General features: G+C 37.7%; 1 protein-coding gene across 1 annotated transcript in view; it reads left to right on the forward strand.

The window, feature by feature from the left end:
• LOC134801570 (inositol 1,4,5-trisphosphate receptor) overlaps positions 1–14,074 on the forward strand; it is a 142,652-nt gene that overhangs the window by 83,716 nt on the left and 44,862 nt on the right. The window contains exons 33-41 of the mRNA XM_063774185.1: positions 3,883–3,998; positions 4,820–4,955; positions 5,767–5,929; positions 7,478–7,617; positions 8,241–8,361; positions 9,045–9,187; positions 10,120–10,310; positions 10,732–10,843; positions 12,220–12,328. Coding sequence (XP_063630255.1) covers positions 3,883–3,998; positions 4,820–4,955; positions 5,767–5,929; positions 7,478–7,617; positions 8,241–8,361; positions 9,045–9,187; positions 10,120–10,310; positions 10,732–10,843; positions 12,220–12,328 — 1,231 coding nt within the window. The remainder of the gene's footprint in view (positions 1–3,882; positions 3,999–4,819; positions 4,956–5,766; positions 5,930–7,477; positions 7,618–8,240; positions 8,362–9,044; positions 9,188–10,119; positions 10,311–10,731; positions 10,844–12,219; positions 12,329–14,074) is intronic.

Below are 14,074 nucleotides of genomic sequence, written 5' to 3' on the forward strand. Positions count from 1 at the left end.
TAACAGTAATGTAACAATGATGGCATTAAATTTCTGTCCGGAAGTGGCTCCTGACTAGCAACTATGGCGCATGGTATAATAATATACTCCGCCTGGTACTCCACTCCCGTCTTTTCTAGGTCACCTAACTGACACAAGCCTACGACATCATGCGACAGCGCTATATGATAATATGCGATAGCGCTATATATAGCGGCCATGTTATTGTGACGTAGGCCTGTGCAAAGAGTATAATAATATAATAATAATATATGTATAAAAGAGAGCCAACTCGCGAGTAAATGTCAAAAAAGTCGACACTAACGCTCCTAGCGGATTTTAATCACAAACCTTTACGTATGTGTGCGTGGCACACATGCATAGTAGTAATAAAGACTATGGCGCCTTTTTCCTTGACCGTAAACAGTGAACTACAATGAGGGTTCCATTCTTTCACCTTCTTGCAATCACGTGAAAAATGAATACACCTCATTGTAGTGCACTGTACACGGTCAAGGAAAAAGGCGCCAATATATTATGTACTATAATACATATTCATTCAGTGACGATTTACTACCTAGACCAGTATTTTATAAATGTTCACACCAAAGAATATTTTAGTCGCAAAAGTAAAAACACGATGTGTAAAAATATCATTTATTTTTCATTACTTACATGCGTAACAAACCAAAAAATATTTTCTAAGGGTTCCACTTATTATAATAAATTAGTTCGAAATAATACAAATCCACTATTAAAACTTGGACTTAAATTTGACTAGCTAGCACGAGCCACGAAGCATTGCTGCGTTTTGGAGTCATGTTGTTTTAATTCGCACAGCCGAAAAGGCAATAACGTTTCTTTCTCCCAGGCGCACTCATTTTCATCAATTTATAGTGATTATACTATAAATTATTAATTAAAATTACAAAAAATTAGAATCTTCTGTTTGACTTTTATAGTTTGACGGTTACTATGTTTTTTGTTTTAACGTTTCCTTTCACGTAAGGCACTTGGCGAAACTATTTAGTTAAATGTTCTTAATAAAAACGATTATATTATTTTAATATAAATACAATTATATTAAGACGATTAAAAAATGTGAGGTACCTAAATTACTGAAAATATTAAACGTTTCATACTTGAAACGGAATTTGTGATAAAAATGCAAAGACAAAGTTTTTTTTCTTTTTAACAATTATGGCCTGGATGCGTGTTTTTTAAGACATCACAGACCTAGCGGTGACACCATCTAATTGATTTACATGGAAGCATCAGGTGAGGAAATGTTGCTGTAAACATAATGCTGACTGCGCTAGTTTCCATATATAAGGTACCCCTCTTTGAAGTTTCGCCCCCCTGGGCCTGTGTCACTCTGGGAATAGAAGACCATGTTCTATTAGACTATGCTATAGCGTCAATATACTGATTTAGGTCATTCACGACATAGTATACCTCGTTTTTTTAGCATTAGAAAAATGGTAATCCCGGTAATGCCGGCGCACCGAGAAGTAACTTCGATTTTGAAATCTGACTGATTTTATTTACAAATACCATTATAAATCCGTTTTACCACTTTTTTTTCATTTTTTTACTTAACTGTGTTACGCGGGCGAGCTATGCGATTCATTTTAATTTAAAATTATTAGAATATATTTTTTACGCCCCTTAAAGAGTGGAATCAAACAAAAGCAAATAAATCAACAAAATATAATAACCCTTTATAATATTCGCAAAAAAATTTGTACCGGCAAACGCATAACGATCTTTTGTTAGGTTATATTACTAGGTACGTTATTTTATTACTATAATTATAAAAGGTAGATTAGGTTTCCTTTATAACACCTGTAAAATTCGTAACATTCGGCAAAATATTACAGTTATCAATATATTGTATGAAAAATGTAACCGAAATATGAACTTTCGACATAACAGCAGCCTAACAGTAACAACGCCTTAATTTGAATCTTTATTATGTTACAATAAAACACCACTTACCACTTTGCATTGACAATCCCGAGTTCATTCTGCTAGCCAGTTCCTCAGATATTTCATTTCTCGAGTCCATTTTGCAAGACGAACAGTTTAAAACCCAACACAGACGTTAAGAATAACAAAGAACAGCACAGTAACGGTTTTAAATCAAAACCAAACCGCCGATATACCCGAAACTGTATTTATTGTCATTGTCAATTTATAATTACCCACATTACTGATAGCATTGCTGTAGCATTGTCAGTTGTTACGAGAACTGACCGCGGTTTGCGATAATAAAAATAAACACGAGATCTAAACACATACGAAACACATACGGCGCCGTTTTGCTAAGGAATACTGTCAATGTCAGGCAATGACTCACTCGTAGCTACCGGTTTTTTCGACCGCGGCATGTTTTATCTATACGCGCAGCTGCGCGGTGTGTTGAATGATAATAATATTATTTTAGGTTCCTTAGGTCGGAAGAACAATTTTATCTAAGAATTATATTTTATTCATATTGTACAAGCGATTAAGGTAGCTACTGTCGGTTATAGTCTAAATATGTCGCGGTGCGGTGTGTTCAAATATGTCGAATATGGGCCTGCCTTACGGCGTTGTAATAATAACTTCGCCTAAAGGTACTTAGGTCGGATTTTTATCTTATTATATTTTGTTCCTATTGTAGTATTGAGCGTTTCAGGAAACAATTATTTTATGCGATGTATTAAATGTCTTACACGATCTTGTCAAATGTGTGCGGAGGCACCGCCGCGATAGCAGAGGACGCTGGTTCGATTCCAGCCTGGGGCACTGGACGCCTTGGTCACCTTTTCTTAGTATATTATGACATTTATTTCAGTTTATAAACAAACTAATTAAAATTTTAAAGAAATTAAATTAAATCAATATATAGTATATTGTAGGAGAGGACGGAAAACCGCTAAAAGATGGACGAGTGAGTTCGAGGGCCGACACGTTAGTGGAGGCCCTCGAATAATACGAGTCCATCTTTAGCGTTTCCGGCCGAGGCATTACATAGTGCTTTTCACGACTACTGCGAGGAAATAAGAAAACATTTGCATAACTATAAGTACTAGCCCTCGATTTCTCTGGTAGCAAATTACTAGCCACTGCCTGTGCTGTCTCTTGAATTTCGGTAGGAGTCAGCGTACGAATATAATTTTCTTCAGTAGAAGAACTCATTTTTATAGCGATCGTAGATACGTGTTTCTTGTATTTTTTAGTCAAACACAACACAATTTACACTATCCAATTCAGTGAGTATTTTCCGATCCCGCCTTTTTTACTTTTTTTATCACTTTTAAGAGGCGTTTTTCTGTTGTTTGCTTCAAACCGACTCTAAACTTAGAAGCGTTTTTGCTAAAAAAAACCACAAACAGCTACAAAAGTAAAAAAACGCCTTAAGCGTGAATCGAATGAACTAACTGAATGAATGAATGGTATTGACATTTATTTGTTTTAAACTAGAAATTGGTCCTATAAATAACCTAATTTTATTTTTGAAGGAAAAAGTTGCGCCAAAAAAGACCTTTTATTGATTTTTATGTTTTAAATGATACTCATTGCTGTAGCGAACTGTCACCAATGACAGATGATGATAACAATGAAACATTGTAGTAGTGGTGGTTCAGGTGCTACAGCTATTGCCTACTTTCCAGCTTGGTTTTAGACCATCTATTGCCACATTTCCGAACAGTGGCGTGAAGAAATATGATAAGTACTATCAATTTGATACTATACAAGAAATATTAATGCAATTGTTTTTTTTTTATGGATAATAACGCCATTAACATTTTGACAAAATTTGACATTGCCAGCACATTATATCTGTAGACTACCGTAGCCTACTGAACGCTTGACATGTTAATATGTTTTCCTTTCACAAAAACACATATGTTTCAGATGGTGAACGCCGGCGAAGACGTGCTGATATTCTACAACGACCGGGTGTCGTTCAACAACTTCATACAGATGATGCGCCAGTACAAGCAGACCAACGAGATGCCAGAAGCCTTGAGGTAATAAAGTAATATATGTATAAAATCGGCCAAATGCGAGTCGGACTCGCGCACCATTCCGGAGTGATTCAAGAAGTCCGTACCATTACGCAAAAAACAGCAAAAAAATCACGTTTGTTGTACGGGAGCCCCACTTAAATATTTATTTTATTCTGTTTTTAATATTTGTTGTTATAGCCGCAACAGAAATACATCATCTGTGAAAATTTCAACTGCCTAGCTATCACGGTTCATGAGATGCAGCCTGGTGACAGACAGACAGATGGACGGACGGACGGACAGCGGAGTCTTAGTAATAGAGTCCCGTTTTTACTCTTTGGATACGGAACCCTAAAAACTAATAATGCATATATGTATTATGCAATAAAGAGAAAACCAATGGCTTTAACTTACTTGAATAAATGCAATAGTTCGATCGATATATGCAACATTATGATTTTGAAAAAGATTAAATTCACGCAGTTTTTTACGTACCTAGTTTATATGACAGTCTTTGAAATTCTAAATGAGAAGATCCTTGAAATTAAAAAATTGTGTGTCCAGGGCCGTCTTAAACTATGCTGGGGCCCTTTTGGAAAGTAAAGAAAGCGAATTAATCTAAAAAAATTCTACTATGGTCTTCTATTTATAATGGGTAATCAAATATACTGTTACTGTCTGTCCTTCGGGGCCCCCTGAGGATGGGGGCCCTGGGCACGGGGCCCCGTATGCCCTTATGGTAAAGACGGTACTGTGTGTGTCTGTCTGTGGCACTGTAACTCGTACGTTACGAGTGAACAGATTTGGTTGCTTTAATGTTTACTTAAATAATTTTCTTCCAGATACCACATCCAGTTGGTGAAGCTTCTGACATGTTGCACGATGGGCAAGAACGTGTACACCGAGATAAAATGTCACAGCCTGTTGCCGCTCGACGACATCGTCTCCATGATCACGCACCCGGACTGTATACCAGAGGTAACACAATATTGATAACTTACTCACAAACTGGGACCGCGATCAGAGGTGAGCGGAGATTTACATATCTTAAGATCCAATAATGTATCCACATTAGTGGTAATTTTTCCATACAAACGTTCTCGAGATTTTGGCCCTAGATGAGTAATTTTTTTTATATATTATGTTCAATACTACCAGTATCTGTGTCTATATGTTTCGCTTTTTTTGATATACTTGATTTTATAAGAACTAGGTTACTTCAAATAGCGCTAAAAACGGTCATATGAATGCGACGTAAACAGACGACTAGCATACAAAATTGGCAACAATAAACGCAAAAATCAAGACGGTCAGACACAGATAATTTCTTTCTCATTCCGTTCCCAAAATTTCGTTACGATTGGTTAAGTTTTGGAGGAGGAAAATAATGAGAAGGAAGCCTCGATTTCTGAGATTTTTACGCAGGATTTTTCGCCTAAGTTGCAGTTGTCCTTATCGCACTAATTTTAGGAGCCGCCCCTGTCAGCGCGACGGAGGTAGGTACCTAAAATTCTCAAATCTGAGAAGGGCCTCAGCTAATATATCCTCTTGATTTAAGGCCTTTCTCACACGTGGCTACCCAAGAATGGCAAATTGTCAACTACGAAATTGAAAACCAGTTTTCCATAAGTTGCGTTGTGTGAGAGCGCTGTCATACATACGTTTGATACTACGCGCCGTAGTTGACAACTTGTAAATTATGGTTGCTACAACCAAATCTCAGGTTAATTTTCGCAGTTAATTTTGATTTTTATTTTAATGCAATTTTTATACGATTCGATTTTTCCAGGTCAAAGAAGCGTATGTAGGCTTCCTAAACCACTGCTACATCGACACCGAAGTGGAGATGAAGGAGATATACTCCAGCAACTACATGTGGGACTTGTTCGAGCGCTCGTTCCTACAAGACATGCAGGCGATCCTACAAGGAGACGCGCATTTGCAAGTCGCTGGTAAGTTTGTATACCCGCTACATTCACGACCATAAGAAGAAGCGTACGTTGGTTTCCTAAACCACTGCTACATCGACACCGAAGTGGAGATGAAGGAGATATACTCCAGCAACTACATGTGGGACTTGTTCGAGCACTCGTTCCTACAAGACATGCAGGCGATACTATAAGGAGACGCGCATTTGCAAGTCGCTGGTGAGTTTGTATACCCGCTACATTCACGACCATAAGAAGAAGCGTACGTAGGCTTCCTAAACCACTGCTACATCGACACCGAAGTGGAGATGAAGGAGATATACTCCAGCAACTACATGTGGGACTTGTTCGAGCGCTCGTTCCTACAAGACATGCAGGCGATCCTACAAGGAGACGCGCATTTGCAAGTCGCTGGTGAGTTTGTATACCGCTACATTCACGACCATAAGACGAAGCGTACGTAGGCTTCCTAAACCACTGCTACATCGACACCGAAGTGGAGATGAAGGAGATATACTCCAGCAACTACATGTGGGACTTGTTCGAGCGCTCGTTCTACAAGACATGCAGGCGATCCTACAAGGAGACGCGCATTTGCAAGTCGCTGGTGAGTTTGTATACCCGCTACATTCACGACCATAAGACGAAGCGTACGTAGGCTTCCTAAACCACTGCTACATCGACACCGAAGTGGAGATGAAGGAGATATACTCCAGCAACTACATGTGGGACTTGTTTGAGCGCTCGTTCCTACAAGACATGCGGGCGATACTACAAGGAGACGCGCATTTGCAAGTCGCTTGTAAGTTTTTATACCCGCTACATTCACGACCATAAGGGCTGATTTAGACGATGCGAGAACTCGCATGCGAGTTTCATTACATTGCTATATTTTTCATTGTTTCATTACATGCTCTTGATCGGTCGATTGAATTGGACGTAACCAACAGTCCGCAATGTAACTAAAATCGCATGCGAGTTCGCGCGCCGTCTAAATCAGCCCTAAGTCATGAGGGCGTTCGGTAGCTAGCGCTGTTGCTCAGAGCGGGTGACCGTTGTTTTGCTTCATCAGAAAGTGACTTAATTTTGAATTATTTATTTACCCCCTTATTCATAAAACTATACGGGCCTGATTTAGTTATTTGTTTTATCCCTTTCTTACAAACACGTAAGTCAAAATGACAGATAAGGACAAACGATTATTAGCTAATTGGGGTTTGTAGCGCGATATGAATAAGTGGGTTAGTGTTTATTTGCTCTATGGTTTATGGTTTAAGAATTTATTTCTCCAAAAGAATTATAAATCACTTACATAGAGAAATACAAACAAACATTTTAGTTTGATATGGGTGTACTATTTACTGTACGTGATGCCTGAAAATAAAACTTTATTTATTTATTTTATTTATTATATACATTATTTACTGAGTGCACGAATAGCATAAAATATAATCTAAAACAAAACAAAGCGATTTATTTATTTTAAAAGTGGGTATTATACAGTGCGTATCGGCAACTGGCAACAGTACAGTACAGTGAGATTGTCACCGCTCTTAAAACATTTGTATCCAGTCCCAGGCACGTCCGAGGAGCCGGCAGCTACCACATGCGGAGCACAGAAGGCCTGGGTGAACTACGTGACCGACGTGCTAGTTCAGACAATATGCACGTTCTTCAACTCGCCCTTCAGCGACCAGAGCACCACTGTGCAGGTACTAGTGTGACATATTAGTATCCAGTAACAGTGGGAGCACAGTAGGCCTAATATATACTGGGTCAAGCAGATCTTGTCAGTAGAAAAAGGCGGCAAATTTGAAAAATGTAGGCGCGAAACGATATCGTCCCATAGAAAATTTGAATTTCGCGCCTTTTTCTACTGACAAGATCTGCTTGACCCAGTATACCTACTGAGCGTTTTACAAAATTACAAAATTGTTATGGGAATTTTTGCTAGCTTCATCGGTAACCATTATGTATCTACGGTTCTCGCATCGAAATGGTGTTAATTTTTGTATTATAATCTAATTAATTCCTGGTTTGTTCACGCATTCCAACGGATCGCTGTTGATTTGTGTAAGTATATGAGCATTTTATTAAAATATCAGAGACTAAGTTCAGGAATCTGAACTCAAGGTTTGCCAGCGAGCTGGAGTCATGTAGTGCAGCGTGCAGCGTATTTAGCGTGAATCATTGGGTCTAATTCAGTTCAGAAAGTAGCATTTAAGTGGGCCAAGATAAACAGGCACAAAATAATTACGCCTTATTTAGCTTCCTGTGGAGCTAGGCATCTGTGTAAGATTGTCCCACAATTATTTATATTTATTCATGTACGCAGACGCGGCAGTCTATCTTCGTGAAGCTGCTACAGACGACGTTCCGCATCTACCAGTGCCCCTGGCTGACTCCCCCTCAAAAGCTTAATGTGGAGAAGTGCATCCGGACCCTTAGCGAAGTCGGTACGTCTTAATATATTGTTTACATGCTGACTCTGGATACCATGCAAGATATGAACCAGAGCGTTGTCTGATTGACATACCCCCTTCTTCATAAACGTTTACTAAAGTTGACAAGCCGATAATAATCGTTTGTCCCTTTCCGACGTATTGGTATGATGGAAAGGGACAAACGATTATTATCGGCTTGTCAACTTTAGTAAACGTTTATGAATAAGGGGGCTAGAATATAACATAATTTCGGAAATGTAATGTTGGCGTTGGTATCGACAAGCTGGTCTAATGATGAAGACCGGAGGTACCATCGCCCACACTGTTAACTGTCCGTCGGTGGACATTATTACAATAGGCATAAGGTCCACCGATGTACAGTTAAGAGTGTTGCTGTTTGTACCAGAAGAAACAACATAGTTAACGATATCATATATTTTTTTACTAATTTAACTTACTATGCGAGCTTTCGTGCCAGTTGGGATAGAAAGCCATCAGATCTTTGAGAGTTTCGTTGTTCAAGCGGTATCAAAACTAGGGCATGCTCCCGGGAATTCCCGAAATTGATTTTACCCGGGAACGGGCACTTTCTTCCAGTACCGGAACTGGTGAACGAATCCCCGGGAAATCTCGAAATTTCGGGTATAAATGGAAGTGGATATTTACAAAAACTTATTTTCAAACTTTGTTTTCAGCAAAATCCCGTAGTATAGCGATACCTCTAGAGCTGGAAGGCAAGATCCAGGCGGTGTTCGAGAAAGTGGCGCAGTTCTCCCGACAGACCAGCAAGTGGCTGCTCGCCTCCAAGACCTCCAAACTGGAGAAAATGGCTTCTCAGGTCACTATTGTTAACACAACTGTTTTTAGGGTTCCGTACCCAAAAGGTAAAACGGGACCCTATTACTAAGACTTCGCTGTCCGTCCGTCCGTCCGTCTGTCTGTCACCAGGCTGTATCTCACGAACCGTGATAGCTAGACAGTTGAAATTTTCACAGATGATGTATTTCTGTTGCCGCTATAACAACAAATACTAAAAACAGGATAAAATAAAGATTTAAGTGGGACTCCCATACAACAAACGTGATTTTTGACCGAAGTTAAGCAACGTCGGGCGTGGTCAGTACTTGGATGGGTGACCGTTTTTTTTTTTGCATTTTTTCCCGTTTTTTTTTTCATTATGGTACGGAACCCTTCGTGCGCGAGTCCGACTCGCACTTGCCCGGTTTTTCCTATTTCTTAATAGTTTTAATTAACACTATAAAGATCCTCCCCCAGTTCCTAAAAAGTATTTAATGTTGGTTTTTTATGACACTGAACTGAAATATTCATTATACAACGATTTAATGAACTATAATGTAACGCAACACGTAACTGTCACTGTGTACAACTCGATAGTTTACACAGATGCCTGAAATCAGTTTTATCTTTAATTTTATCTAGACCGAAAGTTATTTCAACCCATTTTCTGGCTCAAGAAGTTGTCTTTCACTACTGCTCCCATCACCTGCTTGAAACAATATAACAAAAGATCACTCTTGTTATTTGATCAAAAAAAGGTTGTGTAAGGTTGGTATTCCAACTGTCCAATATCTTGGTCTAATGTGTATTTGCTTCACACATTTTGCTTAATCAGAGAGTGAGACGTAACGACATTGGACCAAGAAATTGGTCATCCTTAGATAACAGTAATGTCATATTAACGTTCGCCACTAACTTTTTTAATTACGCTCCTATTTACAATATAACTGAATACTACTTATTTTCTTACAGTCGAATCTACAAAACGACAGATCAGTAATGGAGGGTCTACAAGAGATAGTGGCACTGCTAGAAGAACAACTGCGACCACTGTTACAAGCAGAACTGTCGTTGCTGGTCGACATCTTGTACAAACCGCATCTGCTGTTCACGAGTCCGGGCGAGGCCGCTGCGGAAAACACGAGAGGCATCTTTATATCCAGGTATGTCCACTTAATATCAGTTCAATACACTAGTATTTTTACGCAAAAACGGCAATTCTAAAAGAAAGGGTTATGGTTAGGATTTTAGCAATTTTGTATGTTTGTGTTGGGCATATCTGTGTCGTGTTTCAATGTAGCGCCAAAACTATATATTAAGACCTTATTGTTGAAATTTGTTTAAATAGGCGTCTCGATACGTTTTTGTAGCCCGCGTGTGCAGCCTACATATTTACCCAATTTTCAAAAACGATCAGGTTCAAGGAAGTTGTAGTCTGGTTAATGATGTAATTTTTTTTTATATTTACGACACAAGCAAACCCTTGGCCCTGTGGTTTTCAACTGCAGGGAATAGTTTATTTTCAAGGTAATAAATAAAAACAAACTGTTTTTCGCACAATCATGTTGAAAGTATTATTTCCAGACTAATCCGTCACACGGAGAAGCTTCTAGAAGAGAAGGAAGAGAAGCTGTGCGTGAAGGTGCTGCGCACGTTACGGGAGATGATGGCTGTGGATCCGGAATACGGGGAAAAGGTACCGACAACAAACCGGCAAATCTTACATTTAGCGTTTATTTACTGGCACTTACGTTTTTATTAATCCAGACGAATTGTGAAACAATCAATTCACTAGAAAATACAGTGTCCGAACAGGTTTGCTTTAAAAAAATCATTAAGTGTACCCTTTTGCTGGCAGTACTGAAAAATCTTAGCGTTTCAGCTTTGTAAGTTCATCTGATTTCGTATGTATGTAGTACGAGCCCCGATGCAAATTAGTTCGTCTAGTTCTACACAACAATTTTGTTTATTCTAATAAATTTTACACATGAACATAAAATGACCCAGTAATGGGAACCATAATAGTAATGTTTAATCTAGTTTATTTTGATCGTATAATAAAATTGCATGAGGCTTTTATTACTGAAAAAATGTTATTTTCAAAAACGTTGCCCAAATTATATTGTCCTCTCCTACAGCACTGTTGCATGCATGGGCTCGAAACAAAATTGTCAGTACATTGGCAGAGCCGTGTTGCTTTCCCTTGTAATAGCCCTTTTCACATCTGTTATATTCCTACCCGTCAAATAAAAAATGTTATTTTTTTCCTTTCAGTACAAACGGTATTTCTTGTATTTGGATTTAGTTATTGTAGAATATTACCATATAAAATGAAACTACATTAGTATAAGCATTAAATATTAGTGATTTTTAAACTAAAACATTATTTTTGTACAAACGCGAGAACCTCAAAAAATGGTCTGACTAGACGAAAACATATGCATCGGGGCTCGTATATGTATTTGCATCAATATTATTTATATATGCTTGTGTATTTCTTATGATTGTATTGTGTTCGTACAGGTACCTAATTGTATCATCTATGTCACAAGTTTTTGCACCGCCTACAACTTACCTGCTTTGCCTAAAGGTTGACTGCAGTAGAGATTGCCTTATGGCATTAAGTTCGCCTTTTGTACAGTGTGTTTTCTTATGTGCAATAAAGATTAAATAAAATAAATAAAATATTCGTAAATTTGCTATATTTTTGTACCTATGTAAAGTTTCATAGAAAACTGATGAGTGTCGTTGAAATGTGGTTGATGCAACTGACCCTTACAATTTGATTAATACCGTTCTCGTCATTTTTCGTTACAATATTGACGGCATTCATAGAGTTAAACCAAGAAAAGTCTGCAACGATTTTGATAGCACACGCAGTGCAAGTGTTATTTTAAACGTCAAACTTCTATAACATTATGACGTTTAAATAACACTTGTACTGTGTGTGCTATCAAAATCGTTGCAGACTTTTCTTGGTCCAACTCTACTATCCCCTGGCATCACAAACGTGTCCATTATCTCTTTACACTATATATAAGTACATTTCGTTGTATACGTGTCATCTCGCAGGGCAACCAACTCCGCAACAAGCTGCTCTCGCAATACTTCGTGAACCGCAAGTCGGAGCCCAAGATCCAGCCTCCGCTCAGCTCCATCGCCGTCACGCACGGTCCCGGTGGTAAGCAAACTTACTTACAATGGATATACTTGTAGTTATAATGTTAGAGGGAATTAATGATACTCGTACATCTACGCGATAAGAGCGTATTGTGGATATTCACATGGATTTTTATGTTCTCATATTAAATGAGTCACTCCAGTTTTTTTTATTACAGTTATGTCTCGCTAAGAGCCAATCATGCAATCATTTAACGCGTAAAATAGTGCAATATTTTAATGGTGCTCCCAAATTGGCTGTTATAAAGTGTTATAGGTATAACATTTCGTTATTTGTGTGACAGGGACAACATAATAGTATTGATAGTGTTTTATGTTGTCCCTGTCACACAATGTTATATCACATTTTATAACAGCTAATGTGGGACCACCATGAGAGGCACATACGACAGCTGACGAAGACGGCATCACATATAATTATATTATGATTAATAACTGGTGAAATGCCATCTAATACCATGAATGTACACGATACGCTCAAAAACATACTGTTGCTAACAGAAAATTCTTCGTCTAATAGAAATGTTCTTAGTAAATGCACTTAGAACTAGCACAGGAATTACTAATAAATTTAACGTTACTATTTAGAAATAGTATTTAAACTTCACCTCTTTAACACTAGAATAAATTAATGTGGTTTAGTGACATTCGTTTTCTTTATAGTTCGTTTTTTTTAGCATTAGAAAGAACTTCAAAAAAGGTAAGCGATCTTGACATATCTTTTAATTGAAAAACGCTTTTTAAAAATCAATAACTATTACTTATGAAAGCAGAAGAATATAAATGATCGTATCGATCGTATATTCGTATTAGATTCATAATTGTTACATATTTGCCGTAACTTATTTTTAAAATGTGTTTTTCAATTAAAAGACACGTCAAGTTTGTTTACCTTATTTCTAATGCTAAAAAAACGAACTATAAATTCATAAATAGAATTGTGAAAAGTTAATATTCAAAATATGCACATTATGATGATTAGAAATTACTTGTCATTGCCACAGGCGTAGTTATAATGATATTTGAGCTAAGCTAATCTCTTTACCTTAAATGCTACCTAATTTGATGTTGCCTAACTTAAATAATTACTTTAACATTATATATATCAATAATTATTTATTTCAAAATATATCGTTGATTAATTTGACTTTAATCAGCTCGCCTTTAGAACCTTGATATGCTCAAAAGAACTATATTTTACGCCTGTGGCTTTCCTTAGAATAATTATTACAATAACCTAGAAATCTGTGTAAATGAAAATAAGTGCCTGACGACATTGGTTCTTATTTCATGCATAGTTGAGACGATTTTTGTTTGATTTAACGCATGTGCCGCAGAAAACCATCAGACCATGCAGAAATCAGGTGGGTTCATCACAGGCTTCACGAAAAGCACTGCTGGCACAGTTTTAGAAACATATTCGATCATTGTATGTTGTGAAATTGAAATTATTTAGTCAATGTGGAGAAGATCGGCATATAGCATTTTTGGTTGGGAAGACCGTTATAGGACAAGAACTCTCTTATGAGTCGCTTAACTTCAAACTCGGGTAAATCCATCTGTCAGATTATGCGATTTTGGTACTAAGAAAAGGTAATAGGGTAGATATTTGCTGAGAGGGTCGAATGGATTTACCCTAGTTTGAAGTTAAGCGACACATACATATTTGGATACGTAACTTCGATCAGATACAGTCAGAAGGGAAGGAAGAATGGAAGGCTTCTGCTCTACCGACTGTAAGTGGAGT

The sequence above is a fragment of the Cydia splendana genome, chromosome 22, assembly GCF_910591565.1.
Source record: "Cydia splendana chromosome 22, ilCydSple1.2, whole genome shotgun sequence".
NCBI classification, from domain to species: Eukaryota; Metazoa; Arthropoda; class Insecta; order Lepidoptera; family Tortricidae; genus Cydia; species Cydia splendana.